The sequence below is a fragment of the Sardina pilchardus genome, chromosome 21, assembly GCF_963854185.1.
Source record: "Sardina pilchardus chromosome 21, fSarPil1.1, whole genome shotgun sequence".
Classification (NCBI taxonomy): domain Eukaryota; kingdom Metazoa; phylum Chordata; class Actinopteri; order Clupeiformes; family Clupeidae; genus Sardina; species Sardina pilchardus.
In genome coordinates this window covers 7,674,085-7,700,018 of record NC_085014.1, presented here as the reverse complement: position 1 = coordinate 7,700,018, position 25,934 = coordinate 7,674,085, and the positions used below count along the sequence as shown (strand labels likewise).

Sequence of the window (25,934 nt, the reverse complement as noted above, 5' to 3'; positions counted from 1 at the left end):
TCCATTGCTGAAAATAGACTTCAAAGATATGAAAAACATTATTACAGACTACCTCGGGTGGAGGTAGCCTATCTCACATAAAAAACTATATCTCTGGGGAATTTTTCCCTCTCAATCATTAAGACTATAGGCTACTTTTTTTTTTATTATTGGTAGGCCTAATTTGTGTAGCCTACAACAAACATCTGTTCAAAACAATTCATGAGGAATCCATCCATTAATCAGGGGTAACATTAAAAGAAGAAAGCAAAGAAAAAACAGAACAGGAAAATAAAAGCATAATAGAGAGGGGAAAATACATGAAACTAGGGCCGCTTGGTCATTAATATTCTACTGTTCAAAAGTTGTAGCTTTATTACTTTCTTAGACTTCATAGTGCTCTTCACATCATGAACATACTTCCCGTGAACCTGCCTGTACCACGTGGGGGCGTCCTGTGCTGTAGCCTACACACCGTAGGTGCACACCGACAACCAAATCCCGCGTTCGCCGGTTTCCCGTCATTCTCACAAAGGCGCGCGGCGCTGGTGGAGCCCTGTCGATGCCACTGCTACTCGCCCTGTAGTTTAACAAACTCACACAACCAAGATGGCGGACTCCGACTCGTGGGGTAAGAATCTTAACTTTAAAGCAATTCTAGGCTTTAAAGTAAGCGTGAGATGATCGATTAATTTAGTTTATCGTTTAACTTATTGTAAAATCTCCTCCATTTGTGACATTTCACCACAGACGCTGAGAACTTCGAGCCAACTGAATCGGCAAAGAAACCAGCGGCGTTGCTGGACAAATGGGAAGGCGAGGACGAGGATGAAGACGTGAAGGTAGCAGAGTAGCAATTAAACGTTTATCAGTTAGCCGGTGAATACCAGCTATTTGAGTGTGTAATCTTACGCAGTTACCCTTTCTGAAATATAGACATTATAGTTTTAGTACCTGAGGCAGTTTTAGGCGTATTATTTATGTCACGATCCCTCTTGTTTGCTTGTAAAGGCAGCTAGCACAAGTTAGCGATAGCAGGCTTATGTTACCGGCTAGCCGGCAAAGAAGTTGTCAGACAGTTAACCTTTGCCGTGTAGATCACGGTAGCTCATGTCAGGAAGTTAAGGAATGTCTATATGTATCTTTCCTCTCTTCCTTCGTACGTGTCAACTGTCAAAAATAGAAGCTTTCGCTTGGCACGGGTTCATGTTTTTAAGCTACAATGACGTTAGCTAACAAGTGTTGCCATGTTAGCCTGCCGGTTAGCCAGCAACCACGTTGTCGTTCCGTATGCTGTGCCTGGAGACCTCTAGCATGTTGTTAATGTCATATTTTTGAAAGCCAGCCATCCACTGACAGGTGAAACGAATGGGGAAATGTAGTCGATACAGTCAGTGTCGTGACACTTTTAGAATTCAGAAGGGAGTTAACTTCTCATTACCCTTATGATGCCGCCAGTTGATAGCTAGTGTCGCTAGCTGCGTACCATTAGCTCGCTAACTTTGCTTATATGGGGAATTCAGTCTGACGTAGGTAGCAAGCTTCCTAGTCGTCAGATGTGACCATATGTCAACTCAACGATATCATTTCTTGTTGTCGTTTTAGTTAATGACGGCACGTATTGGCAGTGGACGATTGTGTGTTGTCCATATGACAAAGTACACGTAAACCTCGCCTGCTGTGTGGGTGCTCGTGGTTTTGATACCTGCTGCTTGACGTAACGTCATTCACACTGTCATTTTGTGTGGTGTGACTTCAGAGGGCCCGCATTCATTCGTCCCGGAGAGATATCTCAAATGATTCCTGAGATCAGGCGGTCAGCGGTGTCAGCGTCGCGTTCTGTGGTGCGTTACCACCGCCCTTTGTGAGACCCGTTCCAGAGGCCTCTCCATTTCACGTTCCGACTCACACAGCCGCGGAAACGACTAGCTTTCCTTTTCATGCCTTAGACCCGGTTAGATCAGCTGGACATCAAGTGTTTTCTTGCTGACCGTTTCTTAGTATGAGAACGTGAGCCCAGCTCATCTGAAACTGTACTGGACAGGTCGTCAGGTGCGCCTCCTATCGTTACCAGATATACTTGAATCAACGTAATGGCATTTTTGGTGTAAAACTAGAACTCTGTCAATGTAAATACTAAATAATATAAAACTAGAACTCTGTCAATGTAAATACTAAATAATAATAAAGTCTTGGTAACAATTTTAACGATATTGTTCACAAGGTAAATCTTGAACCACATAACTTTATATTGCATAGCCTGGACAAATTACTACTAATAATAAAACAAAAAAACTGTTAAACTGCATAAACTGATGAATCTGTCCACTTACTCACTTATGTAATTGAAATAACTGTATAATTGAAATACTATATTATATAAAAAAAAACACTTAAGTGTTGTTGCCTTATACATGGTAAAAAAAAACCTTAAAAGTGTTGTTGCCTTATACATGGTACTAGAGGTTGATATGGGCTTGTCATAGTGAGTCTTGTTCACCAGTCACCTGTAGATCACCACACTGTACTGTCAGGTTTGTGGCATAGGTCAGAGAAATGGTGCATACATTGTGCTCCTTTTCTTGTCTTTTCGTCTTGTTGTTTTGTATGTTGCCATCAATTTGTTCAAGTCTTCACGCCTCCTGTTCATCTACATTACATTACATTTAGTAGACACTTTTTGGTTTGTTATTTGCTGGAGTCCTCTCCTCTATGAGTGTCAGAGTTCTCTTGTTTACCCCCTCCACAGGATAACTGGGACGATGAGGAAGAGGAGGCGGAAAAGAAAGCAGCAGCAGAGGCCAAGAAGGCAGGTGAGCAAGTGCAGGAGACGCCCGCTATAGGAGGGAACTCGCGTCTACAACACACACACACACGTCCACAAAGACCCGTTATAGGAGGGAACTCGCATCTACAACACACACACACACACGTCCACAAAGACCCGCTATAGGAGGGAACTCGCATCTACAACACACACACACACACACACACACACACACACACACACGTCCACAAAGACCCGTTATAGGAGGGAACTCACATCTACATCACACACACACACATACATAAAGGCAGTTATAGGAGAGAACATCTACAACACGTCCATAAAGGCCCGTTCACACCAACGATAATGGCAAAAAGCTACCGTCCTAGATATTATGAGTGACGACATCCACACTTTAACTATGACGATACCGACATGAAGAATGATATCGTTGGGGATCGCTTTCAGGGTGATTTTGAGAAATGATAAAAAGCTGACAGCCAGTCAGGATCCATTACACATAAAACCGTCACCTTCAACAACATGAGGAGAGACTTTCCTTATCGTTGGTCAGTGTGGATGCCTTTGTAGTGATAGTTATTGTTCCTGATGTGAACAACCCTCAACACTGCGCCAGTGTGTTAGTCACTCTTATGGACTGATTTTTGAGATCAGTGATCAATCTACAAACTGGAGGACTGTGACGTACTATAAGGACATAGTATAGTTCTTGAATTTCCCCTTGGGGATCAATAAAGTATCTATCTATCTAGTGACAGACCTGTGTAGGTTAACTGGAGGGCTGTGACATACTATAAGGACATAGTATGGTGACAGACCTGTGGAGGTTAACTCAGAGTTCAGGGTAAACCTCTGAGTCCATGAGTTGTTTGTTGGTCCTGTTATGTTCATAGTTCAGAAGACGAGATGCGAAAGCAAGCTACACTCTGATTCAAACGTTTGATCCCATCATTTGATTCAATTTTAAGCTTGCTAAAGGAACCCTCAGCCTTCTCCACATGCAGATCCTGTTGAGTGGAGTTTGTATGGAGAAAGACTGACACATTTATATACGTATTTTTTAATCCATATTTCATTGTATTAGCAAAATTAAGCAAAAGGGCCTTTCATGAAGATGTGTTTATTATTTAAGTTCACCACTCACACACACCACAACTTTTTTTCCTCACTGCCCCGCGCAATGAGTTTGGAGTTTGTGATTGTAGTTTTCTTATGTGTACTTTTCCCCTCATTATTCTCGCAGAAACAAAAGTTTCGGAAAAGAAAAAATTAAATGAAAAGATCAGAGAGAAGGAAATGAAACAACAAGAAGAGCTGAGGAAAAGGGTAAGTGTAAACGATAAAACGATAACATTATCACAGCACTATTTAAAAGCCGCCATATTCCTTTGGGTATGTGTGTGTGCGCGCGCGTTCTAGTTAAAGGAAGTCGGAGCTTTGTTTAATCTCCGCTGGGACGACTGCACAGTACAGGCCAAGCCTCAAACCTGTGAATGCACAGCACCTTGGACTGGGAGGCGGGCGTGTCAACAAGGACGTGCTAACTTGGGCGCTAGCGCCTGTTGCTAGCACGTCTCGTAAGGCGTGGGGAGGGAGGTTCACCCAGTACCAGCTCATTAATTCTGCATCATATTAGATTACAGGCCATACACTTCACATTTTCACATAACTTTGTGGGCTACAGTTCAAGTAATTTTAAACTTCAGGCCTAATACTACCAGGTTTTTGTTTTATGTAGTGCTTTGTAAACTTCATATTTTCCTCATTGCTATGAGGTGTGGGTGGGAAGTGTATGTACCTAGATTTCATTTCCTGGAGTCCTTTTAAACGCTGCTTCCCCTTTGTGGCACCGGTAGTTGGTGTAGTTCGTCAATAGACGGGTCTGATTAATACATTGATCTGATTATTAAATTGATCTGATTAATAAATGGGTCTGATTAATAGATTGATCTGATTAACAAATGTATCTGTACATGCAGCACTGTATAAGCTTGCCATTTCACTCTGTGTGAGAATAGCAGAGCCCTGTGAACTCTGGTCTCCTGGTCTTATATGTGTGTATTTAAATGTGTGTGTGTGTGTGTGTGTGTGTGCGCTGGGCAGTTAAAGGAGGCTCAGGAGGCCCAGGAATTGACCCCAGAGGAGCAGTCCGCTGAGAGGCTCCGGCAGAAGCAGGCCCAGGAGGAAGCAGACATGGAGCTGGCCAGAGAGGCTTTCGGTGGGTCCGCACTCACCGCACCATGGGTGCCTCTCATTTGGTGCTTTATACACCCTCCCTTCCTTCCTCGATCCTCGTCCTCACTGATCTAGATATGATGAATGATGGGGCGGCAACAATGGGATAGTCTATCCAGTCTTAGTTATAGATCAGTGGGAACGCCCCTCGAGGATCGAGGAGAGATGTTGAGAGGCACCCCATGTGTTTTGTTTTTGTTTGTTTATTATTATTATTATTATTATTTAGTTATGTATTCCTTTTTTTCAATGCTTCTCAAATTAGAGAGTCACAGAACCACAGGCTGTTATGCACTTATCAAAACATACGGTTGTCATGCACCCTCTGAGAATCGTTTGTTGGTCCTGTTATGTTCATACTTCAGAAGACGAGATGCGAAAGCAAGCTACACTCTGATTCAAATGTTTGATCCCATCATTTGTTTCAATTTTAAGCTTGCTAAAGGAACCCTCAGCCTTCTCCACATGCAGATCCTGTTGAGTGGAGTTTGTATGGAGAAAGACTGACACATTTATAGACTCGCTTCTTCTAAAAGAGAAAAAGATCAAGATGCAAGCTCCTGTGGTTTACAAAGCTCTTAATAAGGGTGTGTTCACTTTGTGTTTCAGGTGTGGAAACTAATGCCGTTCAGAAAAACAGTGTTTCTGGAATCGACGCACTTAATCCCTCGTCTAGGGAAGACTTTGTCGAGTTTGAGAAACTACTTAGGGAAAAAATCACACAGTACGACAAATCCATTCATTATTCTACCTTCTTGGAAAACCTGTTTCGTGAACTCTGTATTTCATGTAAGTATTGTTTTGCACAAAAAGACAGTGTGTGTGTGTGAGAGAGAGACAGACAGACACAGTGAATGAGTGAGGGAGACAGAGAGTGAGAGACAGCTTGCTCAATAAGGGAGTTGGTGTGTGTGTGTGTGTGTGTGTGTGTGTGTGTGTGTGTGTGTGTGTGTGTGTGTGTGTGTGTGTGTGTGTGTGTGTGTGTGTGTGTGTGTGTGTGTGTGTGTGTGTGTGTGTGTGTGTGTGCGTGCGCGAGAGAGAGAGAGAGAGGGACAGCTTGCTCAAGAAGGGAGTTGGTGTGTATGTGTGTGAGCGAGAGAGTGAGACGGTGAGAGAGACGGCTTGCTCAAGAAGGGAGTTGTTGGTGTGTGAACTCTGGCATGGCCTGGTGTACTGAAGAGGTGACGTGTCCCCTAATGACTGTTCTCCTGTGTGTCTCCTCTGCAGTGGAGCTGGAGGACCTGAAGAAGGTCAGCACTAGTCTGACAGTTCTGCTGAATGAGAAACAGAAACAGGAGAAGGTACGTTCAGTCGTTCACTAGTCCTTCTGTTTGGACAGGAAGGAATGACCCTCTTGGGTCAAAATGTTGCAGTCTTTTTTCTTTTTTTTTTTTCTAATTAAAATGTGGGATCTACTCCAGTTTATAGACATTCATTCACCCTTTCATTATAACTGAAAGTAATGTCAGTGGGTCAAAATGTGATGAAACGTTTTCATTTTCATTTAAATCGGTTTGAAAGGATAATATTTTATCTGTTCTGTAATGTGCCTTAGTGGCATGGCGGTTTTGGCTTCTTGTCCTACTTTAAAACGAAACCTGCCATATTTCTCCCATTTTGTTGATGGATCTAAAGCTGCTGCCTTCATCTGATTATGCCAAACCTGCTCAATTTAAGACTCATAAAACAATGCCACCTGAGTTATTGATGGAGTTTTACCGTTTCTCATTGAGTGTAGTTCTTGCGTTGCTCACTAAGGGGAGCTGTTGAGCTCCGTTGTGACTGTTCCATTGTAGTTTCACTGTTGGATGTTTACCGTTAATAACTAACTCATTGAGGATGTAGGCCCTCATGCTTACATTCCCCTGTTAAAAACATCCACACGGTTCATCCAACAAATATGACTTAGGTGTGTGTGTGTGTGTGTGTGTGTGTGTGTGTGTGTGTGTGTGTGTCTGTCCCTGCCCCTTCCTGTCTTCATGTATGTTTTGTTGGCTTTGTTTGGTCTCAGCTGCTGGCTAAGGGGAAGAAGAAGAAGAAGACCAATCTGAATCTGGCAGGCGGAGGCCTGAAGGCCAAGAAGAAGGACGATCTGGACGATTACGGCGGCTTTGGCGGTGGCGGCGGCGGCGGCTATGAACAGGACTACGAGGATTTCATGTGACCACGGCTTGAACTCCTACCGCTCGCGTCCGATTCCTCCACCCCAAAACAAACAAACAAACAAACAAACAAACACTCGACTCGACTCGACCAGCGCGTCCCTCGTGCAAGCCCATGCCACCAGGCACAGCTGGCTGCTGAACAAACATGCCATCCCTTTGGTCTGCCTTCGCCACGCGTGAGGGCGGCATCAGAGGGAGCTGCTTACACCACTTGTCTTTCGGTCAATAGAAAGAGAATGAGAGAGAAAAATATACATATATTATTATATATTGAATTGCCTTGTACTTTTCTTTTTCTTTTTTTTCTTTTTGTGAATGAGCCAGCCTTCTAAACAGAAGAGCTTTATGAAGTAAGTCCTGTGCTTCATGTGTCCTCATCAGTGGCTGTGCTTAACCCACATTTTTGCCTAATTATTTTTTTTTCTTCTTCTTCCCCCCAAAAGAAATGAAAAGTACGTTTTCAGAAAATAGAATCATGTTCCCTTGTCAACTGAGAGAGAGAGAAAAAAAAAGAAAATGGCTGACAAAAGTATTGCTCTTTCATAATTGCAGTTCCATAGAAACTAATTTGATGTTCTATGCAAGAAATTTCAGAATGTTTATATTACTACGTGGAGTATTTTGCTTACCTGGTGAATTGTTTTTTCTACTGGGAGGTGTGTAGCATCTAGAACTACAATTGCCAAACACAGATCTTGATGCACATGTCCTCCATTTCAGAAAGTGGCTTTTAAGTTCCTAGTGTTTTTTTCCAGGGCTTTTAAAACACTACACGATGGCCAGGCCTGAGAGTGATAATAAATTAAACAGCAAACATAACAAGCCGTTAGTCATCAAGAGGTGCACATTGACATGATGCCCATGCATTTCACGAAATGCAGCTTTGCCCTTTTACAGCCTGTTGCAGCTCTCTCTGTGGAGTAGCAAGCAGTGGCTAAGAACATCCTTTAAAAACAAGGAAGTTGGAGAAGAGAAAGAAAAAAGCTCAATAAATGTAGTTTCAGATTAACCTGGATTTCTTTTGGTGCATTTTTAAAAAAGAGAAATGAAAAGAAGAGAGGGGGTAGCTTTAAGACACGCGTGCAGCTGGAGGCTGATAGGAGGGGGGTGGGGTAAGAGTAAAGCTCTAGAAAGTTCTTAAAAACACTCGTGCAGCTGAAGGGAAAATGGAGGGAGGGAAAATGGAGGGGGGGGGGGGGGTGGAATAAGAGAGTGGAAGCTCTAGAAAGTTCCTTCATAACTGATCTCTTGACTGGGCTTCGGCAGGCTTGTATCAAGTGTCCGGTGAAGCAGTGTTGGCTGTACAGACGTAGCCAATGGGGTTCTCAGCCGTACTGTGGAACAGTGTAGGCTTCCACGGACCTCCTCTCACTATTGAAAACCTTTTGCCTCCGCAACTTTGGTCTAATTTGACATGGACAACAGAGATCGCCTGCAATGTTTTTTTTTTAAGTATCTAATTTAATAAACTCATCAGCCAAGTTCTTGGTGGTGTGATGGAATAATTAAATAATTAAACATGGCTGTTTGAATCAGAATGCATCACAAGAATACTTTTTTTGGTTGTTTTTATTTTTTTTTATCTGTCTGGGTTCATATGAAGTGTAATAAATATACCAGTATTTACAGTTTCAAGTACTAAATATTAGTTATCACAGTACAAGAGGAAAATGCATAATTCAACATAAACGATATCCCAACGCATCCCTGGGCAAGAGTAATCTGAGTAAAATATGATTTGGTATAAGGGTACTATTCTCCTTCCACAACAGAAGAGAAAACTAAACAATAGCAGTGTGCCAGCCAAATCCTGACATGATTACACAAATTAAAACAGTTACTACCTCCTCCCTTCTAATATCACCAGGAAATGTATTTGCCTAAAACATTGCTGCTGGTGTGTGTGTGCACGTGCATATCGTGTGGTGTGTATGTGTGTGTGTCTGTATGTGTGTGTGTGTGTGTGCGTGTGCATATCATAAGGTGTGTATGTGTGTGTGCACGTGCGTATGGTGTGCGGGGTTAAGACTTCAGACGCGTGTGTTTCTGACAGGGTTCCGAGTGCTCCTCCTACGGTTGCCCCTCAGGTTCGCTGATGCCCCGCCCCGCTGCCTTCTGTTGCCCCGCTGCCCCTGCGGTTGGCGTTGCCCGGCCGTCACCACGGTCTGCGCCCCTTGCCCGCCGCCCTGGGCGCCCTGCAGCTGCTGGAACACGCTGGTGCGGCCCACCTCGCGGTCGCCGCAGGTGAAGGTCAGCGCCACGCCCTCGTTGCTCTTCATCACGCGCGAGGTGCCGTCCGACGTGCCGTCGAAGCAGCGGCCCAGCGCGATCTCCTTGGCGGTGCGCGGGTCCTGGTCCGTCACCGTGTAGATGCCGTAGTTGTGGCCCAGCGGGTCGAGCGGCGCCAGCATGGTGAACTCGTTGGTGTCGTTGTTGACGGCCAGCGGCAGGTGGTTGACCAGGTACTCCTGCAGCATCGGCGTCACGCTGTCGCGCTTGCAGCTGCCCTGGGGGATGACCTTGACCAGGGTCCGGTCCACGCGGTCCTGGTCGTACAGCATCCCGCTGCACTTGAACTCCAGGCACACGGCGGAGACGGCCGCCTGGTCCATGTCCCGGATGCTGCGCGTGTCGCGGAGGCCGTACAGCTGGCCGACGGTGCGGGGGTGCGTGCCGCCCATGTTGCGCGAGCGCACGTTGATCTCGTGCGGCGAGTTGACGCGCACCTTGATGTAGCACGCGCGGTACTCCATGGGCTTGGGCCACCAGCTCAGGTAGTCCTCCGTCCAGCTCATGGGGTCGTCCTCGTTGAACGGCACCGTGTTGTAGTCGTAGCGATCGCCCTCCACCCGGAAGAAGCGGAAGTGCGGCGCGTTGAACGGAGCCTCCTCGCAGTCCTTGAGGTTCTCGAACGAGTAGATGGGTCCGTTGGCCTCCTCGGCCGCGTTGGGGCTCGGCTTGGCCAGGTTGATGCTGAAGGCCGTCTTCTTGACGCGCTCGTCCTCGTGGTCCGTCCGCTTGTAGTCCAGCTTGCCCAGGTAGGGCTGCGGAACCCCGATGGCGTTGGGGTTCAGCTTGGGGGACGACGCCACGGCCTCCAGCTCCTCTCCGCCCAGGTTGGCCATCACGTAGGCGGTGTAGGCGTCCGCTTTCTGGTCGTCGCAGAACGCGGGCAGACACGCCCCGTTGGGCCCCGTGATGACGCTGTCGAAGCGGCCCCAGGCGCGGGGGTTGGAGGAGAACCCGGGCGTGGGCTCCATGTTGATGAGGGTGGTGACGACGCCCTCCACCTGCTCGCTGGGCATGAAGCGCTCGCTGCGGAACACGCGCACCTTCACGTAGCACCGGCGGTTCTCCGGCACGTCCAGGTTGAACAGCCGCCTCTCGCGGATCTCCATGTTGCCGATGAGGAAGGTGCGCTCCTCGCGCTTGCCGCGCCGCTTCTTCTCCATCTTCAGGTGCCCCTCCTCTTCCCACAGGCCCGTGTCGGGGTTCAGGGACCAGAGCATCATGGTGTTCAGGTGCTCGGGCATGGTCACCTGCGCCGCGTCCAGCTTCACCCGCACCTCGCCGGCGTTGAGCGGCTCGCCCGCCTCCTCGTCCCGGAAGTCCACGGAGAACATCCCGTAGGTCCTGAGGGGCAGCGTGTCGCCCTCGTCCCCCACGAAGTTGAGGTCGCTCTGGGCGGCGGCGGCCGTCGACACGTCCCGGGGATCCAGGAAGGTCACGCTGGCCTGAACGTTGCCCACGTACACTTCTCCGTTCTCGCGGAAGAAGGAGTTGGGGGGGACCTCGACGGAGGCGATGGGGTCCTGGCCTGCCACCTCCCCCAGCTGGAGGGTGTTGGAGACGGAGGAGTGCAGCGTGACGGGGGCCTTCTTGCGGAGCAGCTTGATCTCGTGGTACACCGCGCCGCCCTTGCTGTTGAACGGCAGCACCTTGGTGGTGTTGACGAACTTCTGCATGTTGTCCACGAACGTCAGCACGAGCCTCTCCGTGTCCGGGGGCACGGGGATGGAGAAGGTGCCCTTGTAGCCCGTGCGGCTGATCCGCACGCCGTTCATGTAGACGTGGCCGAACCTCATGGGCTCCCCGGTGTCGGCGGCCACGGCCCGGCCGCGCACGATGGCCTTGGTGTCCACGCACTTCTTGCAGCCGCACTCGGTGATCACCATGGTGGGCAGCTGGTAACCCTGGCAACGGATGTGCCGCTCCTCCATCTTGGCGACGCCGCAGCAGTAGGACACGGAGTCCCGGCACCGGATGCCGTTGTCCAGACGGCCCACGCACGGGGAGACCGGGCAGCGGCCCACCTCGTAGTAGAACGAGTCGGTCCGGTTCTGGTAGCAGTCGTGCGGCAGGCGGATCAGGTGCGGCTGTGGCGTGGGGTCGCAGGAAGCCTCGTCTTGACCTTTTCATAGATGATGGAGAGATGAGGAGAGATAGAGGAGAGATGATGGAGAGACAGAGGAGAGATGATGGAGAGATAAGAGATGAAGGAGAGATAGAGGAGAGATGAAGGAGAGAAAGAGGAGAGATGAAGGAGGGATAGAGGAGAGATGAAGGAGAGATAGAGGAGAGATGAAAGAGAGATAGAGGAGAGACAGAGGAGAGATAGAGGAGAGATGAAGGAGAGACAGAGGAGAGACAGAGGAGAGATAGAGGAGAGATAGAGGAGAGATGAAGGAGAGACAGAGGAGAGATGAAGGAGAGACAGAGGAGAGAGGTGATGGAAGAGATTAAACGGCTTATGGAATATGAGAAACAGCTGTACGACGAAAAGTCAACATTCATGTCGGATTATCTGCAGTTCCCCCAAGACGGAGTAATTAAATCGGAAAAAAATAAATAAATGAAACAGCAAAATGTCACCGCTGCTCAGCTCTGTGGCTTTGCAGCCCACACATCTGTTTTATATTAGGAATGCAAAGCCCTTTCTGCAGATCAGTGTTTACTCAGCGCTCAGGCAGAAGAGCTTGATCAATAGTGAGCTCTTCCTGGAATCTAGTATTCCATGTGTGTGTGTGTGGGGGGGGGGGGGGGGGGGGTGAGTATTGCTGGTTTTGTATTTGATTGTTTCTGCAGGACTTTTCGTCCTTAGTAATCAACGAGAGAGAGAGAATATGTGTGTTTGTGTGTGTGTGTGTGTGTGTGTGTGTACTCACCTATGACGGTGAGAGTGGCGGGTTTGGACTTGACCGCTCCAGCGGGACCGCTGGCCCTGCAGTAGTACTCTCCGGCCTGGTCCATGCGCAGGTTCCTCAGCACCAGCGTGCTGTCGTAGTTTAGGGTTCTCTTGTCCAGCAGAACGCCATCATGGAACCTGTATATGGACAATAGCACAATACACAATTTTACACCGTACAGTATAAATAAAGAAGCGCGCTCAACACCTTAGTGCTTCGAACTGGGTGCTTAAACTTACTTTATACTAAATCATACACATTGAAAATAAATAAAGCAAGCACACGGCATAAAATCTTGATGGTAATATAAATATAGTATATACTGAACGGTGTATTGAAAATAAATAAAGCAAGCACACTGCAGTTTCCTTTTACTTTTTTAATCGCCTCACAGACGTTTCGGGCTTTACCCTTATCTTGCTTTATTAATTTTCAATACACCGTTCAGTATATACTATATTTATATTACCATCAAGATTTTATACTGTATCATAATTTATAACTGCATTACCTTAAGGAGGACAGAATGGATTAACAGAATATTATACCTTGCCCTGTCACAGAAGGTATGCAACATTAATCTGTCAAAAACTGCTGGGCACATTAACAGCCCTTTAATTACATGTAGGTAGGGGATAAACTGGTGGGGAAACCTCTAGCGCCCCCCTGTGCTTATCTGGCTCCCACATCAATAACACTTAAGTGGGCTTTGTACTGGTTGTCTTGGTTTGGCCTTGCAGCCAAAGACTGCAAGGCCAGCCGTGGTGTACTGGTTAGCGCATCGGGCTTGTATCCGGAGGGTTGCCGGTTCGATCCCCAACCAGTCCACCACGGCTGAAGTGCCCTTGAGCAAGGCACCTAACCCCTCACTGCTCCCCGAGCGCCGCTGGTTGGGCAGGCAGCTCACTGCTCTGGGTTGTGTGATTCACCTCACTGTGTGTTCACTGTGTGCTGTGTCTTCACTAATTCGGTTAAATTGGGTTAAATGCAGAGAATTGAATTTCCCTCACGGAATCAAAAAAGTATATTTTCTATTCTATTTCTATTCTTTTCAACTGGAAGTGGCAGCATGGCATGTGGAAAGGGGTGGTGATCAGAGGGGTGGTTTGTGCCACAGTGTGTTCGCGTCACTTTCTTCACATCTCTTTCAGCCCATGTTTTCGTAGTCATTTCAAAGTCTGAAATTTGTGTATGAAGGAGGAAACGGACCTGTTTCTGGTTCACGCTCACTTTGTGGCCATTCACTGAACCCTACTCAACAAAGCCAAGGTAGCAATGTAGCCATGGACCAAACTCTTCTTACTCAACAAAGCCAAGGCAAAATGCATTTCCATTCTATGTCTTTACTGTAAAACTAGATTGGGTAAACCCAGCCTGATCTGCTGGTGATTGGATTTGGCCCTGCAGCTCAGGCTGGAAACCTGCACCTCTATATCTCCTGCTTCATGTCCACGTGTGCTGGAACCAATCATGTCCCGATCCCACTCCACCTCTCTCTCCCACTTGTTTCCTGTCTACCTCTGCACTTTCCTATCACAATAACCGCAAAAAGGGCAACAAAATATACTTAAAAAAAAAAAAAAAGATTGATCTTAGTATGGCGATAACCAGCCAACTTACCGCATTAAGGAACTATTAGTGTTGAATATCATTGGGAGTATAAATCCTGCACTTACCACTGGAACTCAGTGGGTTCAATATCATTGTGAGTATAAATCCTGCACTTACCACTGGAACTCGGTGGGTTCAATATCATTGTGAGTATAAATCCTGCACTTACCACTGGAACTCGGTGGGTTCAATATCATTGTGAGTATAAATCCTGCACTTACCACTGGAACTCGGTGGGTTCAATATCATTGTGAGTATAAATCCTGCACTTACCACTGGAACTCGGTGGGTTCCGGTTGTCCACTCACTTTGCAGCAGAACGCTGTGGTCTGCCCCTCTCTGCGGGCCTTGGGCTCAGGGTTCCTTACTATGTATGGTTTCTCTACGGAACATAGAACAAGCTTGGGCTCAGAGTTCTTCACTATGTATGCTTTCTCTACGGAACATAGAACAAGCGCACAGCTGACCTGGTAAGTGTGATGGACTATGCTAACGAGACAGAGTCTGAATTAAAGATGTTTAGTGCAAAAGTAACACATTCAGAAGTGAAATTTACACAAATTTGCATGTACCGCTGCACCCATGTTCCTTAATTAATGATTTTTCCGTGTCCATAGGCACTGATGATGTGACAAGACACACATAAGAATCATGACTAAAGACTGCTGAATTAATGAGTAAAGAAATGAATGCATTATGAATATAATATTGGAATGCATGAATATAATGCAGATAGGATTTCCGCATCCATTTGTTCCCCTTAGTGCATTAATCAACAGGCCGGTAGGTTAAGCTTAACTTAGGGGGGTGAACTGGCGGGCTTTATAATTATTTGCATACATGGATTTATTTCTTGTTGGTAATGCGAACTGGGTTATTTCTGTAGTCTGAAAAACGACACCCTTCTGGTGATTTTTCCTATTTCATGGCACAGTCCACATACGGCTCATCGAAATTCATTCTGAGAGAGCCACTGTATGAATGAATAAGCAAACCGCCTTATGCCTGAGCTTCTAGCCAAATAAACAAACACATATGTACGCTGACAGTCACAGCACAGAGGGGTGTAAATATATATATGTGTTCTGTACAAATCAAATGTACGAATATATTTAGTGCGGCAGAAATAATCTCTTTGATATACGTTGTGTAGCTGGAAATGGAAATCCCTTGGAGTGATGGCGCGTATGGGGCACAGGGCAGTCATGACACCTGTGCTAAACCACGTGCATCAACACCTGAGGGAGGAGCGCCATAAAGAACATTCTGGAGTCAGAGTCTGGAGACCAGAAGCTATAACAGACTGCTGCACTGCCACTGTCATGCGTTAATGCTCGTTCCCTCATAACTAAAGGACATGTTTTTCACTAAAGTAATGATTTTATTACCTACAAGAACATATTGTGCAGAGCAGTTAACAGTTACATATTTTAAAATGCGTTTACTGTCTATGGCTCTCCCTGGCCAGACCTGCAGTGTGTGTGGTATTCCTAGCGTATGAGTGTCGTGTGTGAGGTGTATGTGTGTGTGTCCGTCCTGGCTCACTTCAGCTTCAGCTTCACATGCGGGATGGATGTGTGGTGTGTGTGTGTGTGTAGTGTGTGTATGAGGTCTTACTGGCTCGCTCCAGCTTGAAATGCAGGATGGATGTGTAGTGTGTAGGTGGTGTGTGTCCTTACTGTCTGAGGTGTAGTATATGTGTGTGTGTGCGCAGCGTGTGTGTAGTGTGTAGGTGGTGTGTGTCCTTACTGTCTGAGGTGTAGTATATGTGTGTGTGTGTGCAGCGTGTGTGTAGTGTGTAGGTGGTGTGTGTCCTTTCTGTCTGAGGTGTAGTATATGTGTGTGTGTGTGCAGCGTGTGTGTAGTGTGTAGGTGGTGTGTGTCCTTACTGTCTGAGGTGTAGTATATGTGTGTGTGTGTGTGCAGCGTGTGTGTAGTGTGTAGGTGGTGTGTGTCCTTACTGTCTGAGGTGTAGTATATGTGTGTGTGTGCGCAGCGTGTGTGTAGTGTGTAGGTGGTGTGTGTCCTTACTGTCTGAGGTGTAGTATATGTGTGTGTGTGCGCAGCGTGTGTGTAGTGTGTAGGTGGTGTGTGTCCTTACTGTCTGAGGTGTAGTATATGTGTGTGTGTGCGCAGCGTGTGTGTAGTGTGTAGTGTATGTGTGTGTAGTGTGTGTGTGTGTGTGTGTCCTTAAAAGCTCGCTGCAGCTTCACGTGCAGGACAGACGTGTAGTGTGTGTGTAGTGTATGAGTGTGTGTGTGTGTGTGTGTGTGTGTCCTTACTGGCTCGCTGCAGCTTCACGTGCAGGACAGACGCGTAGTGTGTGTGTGTGTGTAGTGTATGAGTGTGTGTGTGTGTAGTGTATGAGTGCGTGTGTGTGTGTAGTGTATGAGTGTGTGTGTGCGTGTGTGTGTGTGTGTCCTCACTGGCTCGCTGCAGCTTCACGTGCAGGACAGACGTGTAGTGTGTGTGTGCAGTGTATGAGTGTGTGTGTGTGCAGTGTATGAGTGTGTGTGTGTGTAGTGTATGAGTGTGTGTGTGTAGTGTATGAGTGTGTGTGTGTAGTGTATGAGTGTGTGTAGTGTATGACTGTGTGTGTGTGTGTGTGTGTAGTGTATGAGTGTGTGTGTGTGTGTGTGTGTGTGTGTGTGTGTAGTGTATGAGTGTGTGTGTGTGTGTGTGTCCTTACTGGCTCGCTGCAGCTTCACGTGCAGGACAGACGTGCGCTCGTTGCTCTGCGGCACGGTGACCTCATAGGGGGCGTGGCCCAGCAGCTGCACGGAGAGGGAGGAGTTTCCGTCGGGACACACCCCCGGGACGCGGAAGTGCCCGTTGTGGTCGGACAGCGTCAGCAGTTTGGGGGTGCGGCCCGAGCGCAAGATGGCCGCCCCCGGGGCAGGGAGCCCCCCAGCGCTCCGCACCGACCCCAACACCGTGTGGCCCTCACACATGCACGCGTCGCACTCCACGTTCACCCTTCCCACCGCGCACTGCAGGTGGCAGCCTAGAGTCGCGCGTCAGAGAGATGGACAGCGTCAGGAAGGTGGGGGGGGGGGGGGGGGTTCCCCCGGCAACCGGATTTGTTAAGTATTTACATATTACACATCATATGTTTTTGATTGTTTAATTTGTCGCAAAGCTCTGTAGCATAATGAATGGATCAATATTTTTAATGATTAATGACCTGTTAATAGATTAAAATCTTGAAACGATGTAATACTAATATTTGAAGGATTAAATAAACAGTGACAGTGGACCCCTGAAATTCATCACAATCTTGTCATAATAGATGTCATATGCTGTGATTAAAAGGCTATAAACCTCCAGTCCAGCTCAGTGATGTAACGGTGTTGACTCAGCATGATTGGTTAACTGTATCCACTATCACATGCTGAGGCAGCTTAAAGCATGGAGGTATTATAAGAACCGGAGAAAGTGAACAAGTCCCGCCCCCATTCATTTCAATGGGAATGCTAGGCTAGTGAAAAATGCCAAAATTGAACGATTTTTTTAGGCTTCAACATGCCGTTTCAAGGGGCTTGTTTCCGGTTCCGTTTTGCTTAGCCAATTAAGTGGCAGGTTACTGATTGACGTAAGGTACAGAAGGAGAGCTCGTGCCCACACTAAGCTTGTGCATGAGCTGAGAGTGGAACAGCCACCAATCAGCATCTGATCAGCATGAGGAGAAACGGCACCGGACATGATGTATTTCTGGAAAATGGCGACGAGGAAGTGCCTTGCTAATCGGCGAAGCTAATCAGTCAAATCCTGATCCCCTGGCTTAAAGACACGTGACATCATGTCATGGCTTCTACAGTGTGTAGACTTACTATGACAGTTGTCAATCAGAGAACTCATAACAATGTCACAACAATCATCAGACAGCTCTCACGATGTGTCATGCTGAATGACATCTGCCATAACATGACAATCGGCTCTTCTCAACTTCTCTCCTCGCTCCTCCGGCTCGTTCCCGCTGATCTATACAGAATGATGGGGTGGCAACAATGGGATTGTCTGTCCAGTGTTCTTTATTGATCAGTGGGAACGTGCCGGGGGATCGAGGACTGAGGACCGAGGAGAGACGTTGAGAAGAGCCGCATGACAATCAGTCTAATGAAGCAGGGTTGTGGGTTGGCAGTGACTGAGATGTAACAAGCTCATTAATAAGCATTAATGATAACAATCGTATTAATAAACATTAATAATAACAAGCTCATTAATAAGCATTAATAACAACAATCGTATTAATAAACATTGGCCGGGTTTCCAAGATTCATTTAAGTGCTAAGAACTTCTTAGGAGCGTTCTAAGAACGTTCATAGAGCACTCCTAAGAAGTTCTTAGCACTAAAGAGCTTCTTAACGAATCTGGGAAACCCGGCCAATGTCAGTAACACCAACAGCTTGACTGCATGTGGCCTATGTGGGCCCAGTGGGCGGAGCTAGGGTCTGTGTGGGCCCAGAGGGCGGGGCTAGGGTCACACCTGGGCACTCGGGTCCTCTGCACTGCCTTCCCTCCACCGTGGGCCCGTTGCACTGCTGCCCCCTCTGGTGAGGCTTGGAATTGCAGGTTCTGGAGCGCATCTGCACGGCCACCTGACCGCACTTCGCTGGGCACTCCGTCCAGCCGGTCCAGGGCCCCCAGGCTGCCTTCACCACGGCGGAGGTCTTATCTACGCACAGGACACACACACACACACACACACACACACACACACACAGGGATTATTTCACACACACTAAAGAGTCTTTTGTACCTTAAAATAATATTTCCAAAATATTTTCTGTGGGTCATCAACTCGTAACAAGGTGAAAAGCACTTTTGCATTCACTTCGCGGCCCTCTTTCGGCTATAACCACACAGTACGTTTACCAGATCGGGTAGCGGATCTGTAGTTTTACATTCATAAAATCATGCAACATACTCGACCTTGTCTGTGAATATTGTTTTTTGCAAAGCTGGTGCTGGATAAACAAATAGTGCACTTGTGACAGAGGAGAAGTGCTTTAGTGTTGCTTTAACGCACACTATATTTCTGTGCCTCTTAAACGTCAAACGAGACGTAACTATACATAATGATGTATATCTTCGAATTCTAGACGCCACTCAGATCCCCTTCAGCAGCGCTGGGCAAGGCCCTCGTCTATACAGGACACACACACACACACACACACACACGTCCCTCTAGAGAACTCACATCCACATTCCACAGGGCCTTCTCTTTGTTAGCGAGAACAGGGGACACTGTGACTGGTCATTTCCCGATCCCACCCCATCTCTCTCTACCACTTCATTCCTGTCTCTCTCTACTGTCCTATGAAAAAAGGTAACCCCCCCCCCCCAAAAAAAAACAACAACAACACAACAATCCAAGGCTACGTCAGGGTTAATATCATTCACCAACTTTGTCACATTTAGATGAACACTAAAGCTGTGATTAAATAAATCAATACAGATGTAGCATCTGAACACTACACAAAGAGCTCTGTTACTGATGGAATGGTATCCCCTGTCATTTTGGGCCCAGACAGCTTCAGACGGACACAGAAAAACAGATGAAGCAGCGATCTCTTTCCCATCCACCCACTGGCCCCAGATCAGAGAGAGGCGTGCAAGGCTGCACTAGGATTGATGGTGATTCAACGGCCTCATGTTCCTGCTGGAGGTGGTTTGTGCGAGACGTATGGAAACGTATACTGCTCACTCAGCTATAGCCAGTGGCGGTTTTAGGTACGGGCGAACCGGGCGTTCGCCCGGGGCGGCATCTTGTATGGGGCGGCACGAGCGCTTAACCCTATGAGCCCGACTGACGCAAAGTGCGTCAAAAAACACTCATGGGGGCGCTCGTGGAGGATCTCGCCTGGGGAGTAATTCAGTCTAGAACCGCCACTGGCTATAGCATCCACAATGTACTTCCAGTTGTATCTGCTCTTCTCCCTACTGGGAGCAGACGGCAGGAAGCCCTTGGAGGAGTTAGCGGCGCTACGCTAGGCTACGCTAGGCTACGCTAATGTTCTGTCTACAGGCCACCAGCACAATGGGCAGATGCAGCTCTCCGCACGCACGGCATTATGGGAAATTTCAAGCTTCTCAAAGGGCTCTGTCAGTGCTGGAGGGAAGTGCTACACATGCATATTAGAACTGAGACCAAACAACACACACTTCAAAGTCAGGCGTTTTGCTCTTTTACGACTGTAACACAGGCACAAAAACACACACACACACACACACACACACACACACACACACACACACACACACACACACACACACACACACACACCTCAGGCCCAGAGTTTCCCCTTCTTTCTTCCAGTGTGTGGGGGAGAGCGTGCAAATGCCCATTTCCCCTGCCTGACGCTGATAAATGGCAGTGTGTCTGTCACACAAATGAATTATCTGAACGCGGAGATCCGTGTGTGTGTGTGTGTGTGTGTGTGTTTGTGTGTGTCACACAAATGAATTATCCGAGCACGGGGATCCTCTTTCTCCCAACACATTCTGCCTACAGCTGTTTCATAGCCGGCAAGCTAAGTTGTTTTTTCCTGATCGCTCTCTCTCCCTCCCTCTCTCTCTCTCCCTCTCTTTATCTCCCTCTCTCTTTCTCCTTCCCACTCCTCTCTTCTCCTTGGTTTCTCATTCCACCATTTTCCCATCCCCATTTTTATGTTTTTGTCTTTTCTTTCTTTTTCTGTGCAATTCCTCTCCTTTCTCTTCCTCCCTCTTTCATCCCTTTGCTCACCTCTCTTGTTTGTGCTTTCAACCTCTTTCTCCCCCTTCTGATGCTCTCTCTCTTCCTCATATCTCTTTGTCTCCCCCATTCTCTCTCTCCCTCCCTCTCTCTCTCCCTCTCTCTCTCTCTCCCTCTTTCTCCCACTCCCCCCCCCCCTCCCCCCCTCACCTCGGGGGCACAGGAAGCGGACGGCATAGTTGGAGCAGTTGCGTCCGGCGGGCTGCTCGTTGTTGGCGCACCAGAACCCGATGGCCGGGTCCACGTGCACCCTCTCTCCGGTCCGTCCGGCCGGGATCCAGTTGGTGGTGCGGGCCTCCAGCGCCAGGGGCCGGTCACACACACGGGAGCGGTAGTAGAACCGGATCGCGTCCAGCTGCTCGTAGTCCCCACGGCCGCCAGGGTGGTCCACGTTAAACCAGGTGGTCCACTCTACATCCTCTGGACGTGCAAGAAGTAAGTGAGTTAGTATACTCATTGGGAATAGGTTACATTACATTACAGTAAGTATACTCATTGGGAATAGGTTACATTACATTACAGTAAGTATTATCATTGGAAATAGTTGTGTGATTTACATATGTCGACTATATTACAAGAGACTGCATTGTCTCCAAAGCAACTTGGGGTTAAGTGCCTTGCTCAAGGGCACAACGGCGGAAGCCAGGAATTGAACCCACAACTTTCATGCTATTGCACGCTCCTTAACCACCAAACTACCACCGCCAGTAAGTGTAATAATTGGAAATAATTGCACCCGAGGATGGTAAGACACGATTTGTAATTGACTCTGAATAAAATAGGCCAAAGTACCACAAAAAATAATTAGTACTAGACCATGGAGATAGAACTAGATTATTTTCACTCTGCTGACTCCTTATCTTTTACACATGATTCACAGCATGAATGCACACAGCGGAAGCATTTAAAGAGTGAATAATTGTTGACAATAATGGCAACAGGAGTGGTAAGATAGCACTGAATGCCGTCTGTCATGGGAATAAGACAAGAGTAAGCATCACCATTGGGATGATGCAGTAACTGAACTATTCTTGACTGTGTTTACATTTATAGATCTTGGATCTTGGTCTGTAAATTTGACTTTTTCACACTGGAATCCAAACATGAATAAAAGGGTCAGGGAGGAGGTCCTTTAGGGGTCCCGGAGACAGGAGGTGCCTCTCATGCAGCGTTTATACGTCCTCCCTCGCTCCTCGGGCCTCGATCCTCACTGATCTACATAAAGAATGATAGGGCAGCAACAATGGGATAGTCTATCCCTTCATCTTTCTTTGTGTAGATCAGTGAGGATGGAGGCCCGAGGAGCGTATAAACGCTGCATGAGAGGTACCCTGTCTTTTAGGGGTCCTCGAGACTGGGAAGAGGCTCTTTAGAGGTCCCAGAGACTGGAAGAGTTTCTTGTACCTGAAGACTGATGTACCCATAACTCTAGTTCTATAACCTCTAGAACAGAGATGATTACGACCCTTCTCCAGCACCTAGCATGTGGGTAGACCTGAGAAACGGATTACTTTGCCGTATCTGTGCTGGAGAGATGTCTACACAATTATATTTTTAAATTAAAATATGTAGATGAAAGGCTATAGAAATACATTTCAGACCAAATGTCATTTTCATATCAGTCACGGGTTTTGAAACAGGACACCTAATAATTTGAATCATACTACAAGGTAGTATGATCCAAATTATTCTAACCTTTAAAGTTCAGAGTCCTCACAATCCACAGACTATATCTCCCCCATGTTCCTGTAAACACATTCAACCACACGTCTTTTATAATGCATATATTCTGCAGCCTTCACATCATCACATATACATGTCACTGCCGAGGGCAAAACGCTGACGCTAGCTGGCAGCTCTGAGAAGCACGCAACGCTTTCCGTTCCTCCGACGGGAAGTTCTTTCAGGCCTTCTTCATCCCGTCTCAGCTGGTGGTGATGATGACGATGGTGTGTGCTGGAAGCGTTTTGCTCCGTCTTCCCCTGTCTTCCATCAGCGTGATTAGAGGCCCTTCTCTCAGTGTGCTTGGAAACAGATGTGGCTGACGCTACGCTGCGTATTCTAGCTAGCGCTTAAGGGCTTTTGTGCTGGCTTGGCTAAAGCGTTAATGCAGACATCACTGAGGCGAATTTCTGTGGTGTCTTTGAGTACACGCACGCCCTCAACTGTTAGTGGTTAAGCGCTTGCCTCAATTGTCTTTTATTCTCACCAGGGGAGCTGTGTTAAACAGGACTTCCTCTGTGCACTACAAAAGCGTAAAAGCGCTAGTTAGCTCGTAACAAACAATAGGACAACTGTAGAATGTGCTGCACAACCCTGTGGCTGGTTAGGTGTGGTTTAGCGCTTATTCCGCCCTGGTGTTTTAGTGTGTTTGTTGAGCAGAGAAGGGCTGCTACTATTGGTGCTACTGGCTGTGGCATGCGGATCCACTGTGACCAATCGAAGACAGGTGCCACTGTGGCCTCCAGTGACCACTGCTGTCCATCAGGGCGTGAGGAAGCTCACAGAGCGCTGGTGTTGTGTTTACAACAGCTGTGGCCCGGAGCGGAGGAGGAGGAGGAGGAGGAGGGGGAGGAGGAGGAGGAGGAGGGGGAGGAGGAGCAAGAGGAGCAGGAGGAGGAGGAGGAGGAGGAGCAGGAGGAGGAGGAGGGGGAGGAGGAGGAGGAGGAGGTAAAGGAGTAGGAGGAGGAAGAGGGGCAGGAGCAGGTGGAGGAGGAGCAGGAGGAGGAGGAGAAGGAGGCGCACATCCGGGAGGAGCAGCAGGGAGACAAAGCGGCGGTTGTTTGTGCGCTCCCCACGCACCCTATAACCCAGCATGCACCAGGAGGCCCCACAGCTCCTCCACGCCAGATCATGTTCCGCGCCACTCAATTACCGTCCGCCATCGTTAAACCTCCCCGAGATTCTCACACGTAACTGAATTACCCGTGGCAGAGCCGGGACTCGCGCCCGTTGCTTGGGCAACAAGCATTTCCCACCCGCATCAGCAAGTGCGGAGAGGGTGAAAAATGGAGAGGGGGAAAAAAAGAAGGAAAAAATCACATGTTCCTTTATTAACTTGACAAGCCCTGGCGAGGGAGCGCTCATCATCAGGCGTTGCCGTGGCGGCAGATCACTCATTCTGACACGGCCGAGTGATTACGCCGGGGCCGCGGGAGGCCAGTGCTTTGCTGGCTCACCATTGGCTGACACCAGGCTGTGCTGAGTTTATGGAGACGATTCCTCTGGCAAACTCCATTACCGCTGCACGCCGCGCACTGGATCAGCGGCCTGATTGAATTGGGGCACGCGGTGATGTGATTCCAGCAGTCATTTGATCATGTGTGTCGTGGCATGATATGAGAGTGTCTCTGGGGACACAGGCTGGGGTGTGTGTGTGTGTGTGTGTGTGTGTGTGTGTGTGTGTGTGTGTGTGTGTGTGTGTGTGTCTGTGTGTGTGGCCAGGCTTTTCAAATGAAATGGGAAGATCACACACATAGGACTGTGTGAATGTACCAGAGGGGTTTTCAGATATATGTAGTCCCATTGCAACCACAGAGAGGCTCATATTCAAAGCAGCATATTCAGGGTGGGTCTAAAGCTTGTTAAAAGTGTACTGTCATTGACTGTCCGTTTTGTACAGCATGGACTTTTCTTACAGAATAATATAGTGTACAACTTGGATGTCTGTTGTGAATGACAGTTGGGCTTATTGATCCTTCATGTGGTGACCATATACGATCAAACTGAATTTGAAGGTGATGCCAAACACTGTTGCCTATGAAACTCCATGACAACCATATCAAGGGAGAGGAGAGCAGAGGAGGAGAGGTTATAAGAAGAAAGGAGAAGAGGAGAGGTTGTAAGGAGAAGGGAGAAGAGAGGAGAGGAGGAGAGGTTGTAAGAAGAGAGGAGAAGAGAGGAGAGGAGGAGAGGTTGTAAGAAGAAAGGAGAAGAGATGAGAGGAGGAGAGGTTGTAAGAAGAAAGGAGAAGAGGAGAGGAGGAGAGGTTGTAAGAAGAGAGGAGAGGAGGAGAGGTTATAAGAATAAGGGAGAGGAGACGAGAGTAGAGGAGGAGAGGTTGTAAGGAGAAGGGAGAGGAGAGGAGAGGAGGAGAGGTTGTAAGGAGAAGGGAGAGGAGAGGAGAGGACGAGAGGTTGTAAGGAGAAGGGAGAGGAGAGGAACTGACCTTGTGCGGAGCCCCAGGACATGCCCAACAGGAGGAGGACAGCACACACGGACACACAGCTCATCCTGCTCCTCGTTGACCTTTGAACTGTGACCCCAGCCAATGAGGACTCACCACCAGACGATCCCCAACACTAAGAATAGTCCGACCACAAACCTGCTGGGCAGAGGGGTCATTTGAGTCATTTATCAGCAAACACACACACACACACACACACACACACGGCCCAGAGGCTTATCTGTTGGTGCAAAACATGTAATGTATGCAAATGCATGAATAATGTTTTCGTTGTCATGTGTTTGCAAAGCATTAGATCAGAGTTTTAGTTGCAGCTGGAGGTTAGTGGATTAACCGTTTCAGAATTAATTTCTGCACAGACTGAAAGGTAGTATTTCAGAATTCTCAATCCCACGGTCATGAATATAATTATATCCTTATGCCCTTATCACTTAAGTAAGTAATTGACATAAAGTGCAATAACTGCCTTGTGAGTATGTTGCTACATATCACCAAGAGAATAAGACTAATGAGCCACCAGTGTAGCGGTCAGCACACTGTACTGTAGCTGCAGAGATGACCTGCAGGCCTGATGGGGAAGCACAAGATGCTCATGCTTCATGCTCAGCCCCATGCAGAGAGTGTTCCATTAATCAGTGATGTGCATGACCACATTGTGTTGCATCTCCCAGAACACCTCAGCTGTGTAACACGACCCAGGCCATGTGGGAATACTCCACAGGTCAAACAAAACAATTATGAAAGGAAAACTTTTACAGCAACAACAAAAAATTGGAGTCAGAAACGTGAGAATTTAATTTGAGGTCCCATGAGATTTCAGCCTCTCTTAACCGCACAACCCAACACAACCCAACACAGTCCATGGCCAACCGAGGGACTCATCCGTCACACGGACCGTCATTAACGTTCTCTTTTAGTCTCTTTTACGGTGGCACGACCGCAACCCCCGCGACCCTTGACCCCCGGGAGCGGAGAGGGCTGGCGTGACACAGAGCTAAAACGCGTTTCAGCCGAGCAGCAGCAGGAGTGT

The 25,934-nt window shown here is 47.8% G+C and overlaps 2 protein-coding genes across 2 annotated transcripts in view; one reads left to right on the top strand and one right to left on the bottom strand.

Annotated features, from left to right (window-relative positions):
* The first annotated feature begins 459 nt into the window (after nucleotides 1–459).
* eif3jb (eukaryotic translation initiation factor 3, subunit Jb) lies at nucleotides 460–8,705 on the top strand. The gene is made up of 8 exons (XM_062524154.1): nucleotides 460–610; nucleotides 730–821; nucleotides 2,729–2,792; nucleotides 4,011–4,093; nucleotides 4,871–4,985; nucleotides 5,612–5,791; nucleotides 6,230–6,303; nucleotides 7,014–8,705. The coding sequence occupies exons 1-8, from the start codon at nucleotides 589–591 to the stop codon at nucleotides 7,164–7,166; spliced, it is 783 nt and encodes a 260-aa protein (XP_062380138.1). The 5' UTR covers nucleotides 460–588; the 3' UTR covers nucleotides 7,167–8,705.
* Nucleotides 8,706–8,720: 15 nt separating this feature from the next.
* The window catches only part of cilp (cartilage intermediate layer protein, nucleotide pyrophosphohydrolase), an 18,165-nt gene continuing 951 nt past the window's right edge, over nucleotides 8,721–25,934 (bottom strand). The window contains exons 2-8 of the mRNA XM_062524153.1: nucleotides 24,887–25,042; nucleotides 20,869–21,138; nucleotides 18,451–18,639; nucleotides 16,654–16,968; nucleotides 14,238–14,346; nucleotides 12,333–12,490; nucleotides 8,721–11,578 (exon numbers count right to left, since the gene is read on the bottom strand). Of these exons, the coding sequence (XP_062380137.1) occupies nucleotides 9,198–11,578; nucleotides 12,333–12,490; nucleotides 14,238–14,346; nucleotides 16,654–16,968; nucleotides 18,451–18,639; nucleotides 20,869–21,138; nucleotides 24,887–24,950 (3,486 nt within the window). The 5' untranslated portion in view covers nucleotides 24,951–25,042 and the 3' untranslated portion in view covers nucleotides 8,721–9,197. The remainder of the gene's footprint in view (nucleotides 11,579–12,332; nucleotides 12,491–14,237; nucleotides 14,347–16,653; nucleotides 16,969–18,450; nucleotides 18,640–20,868; nucleotides 21,139–24,886; nucleotides 25,043–25,934) is intronic.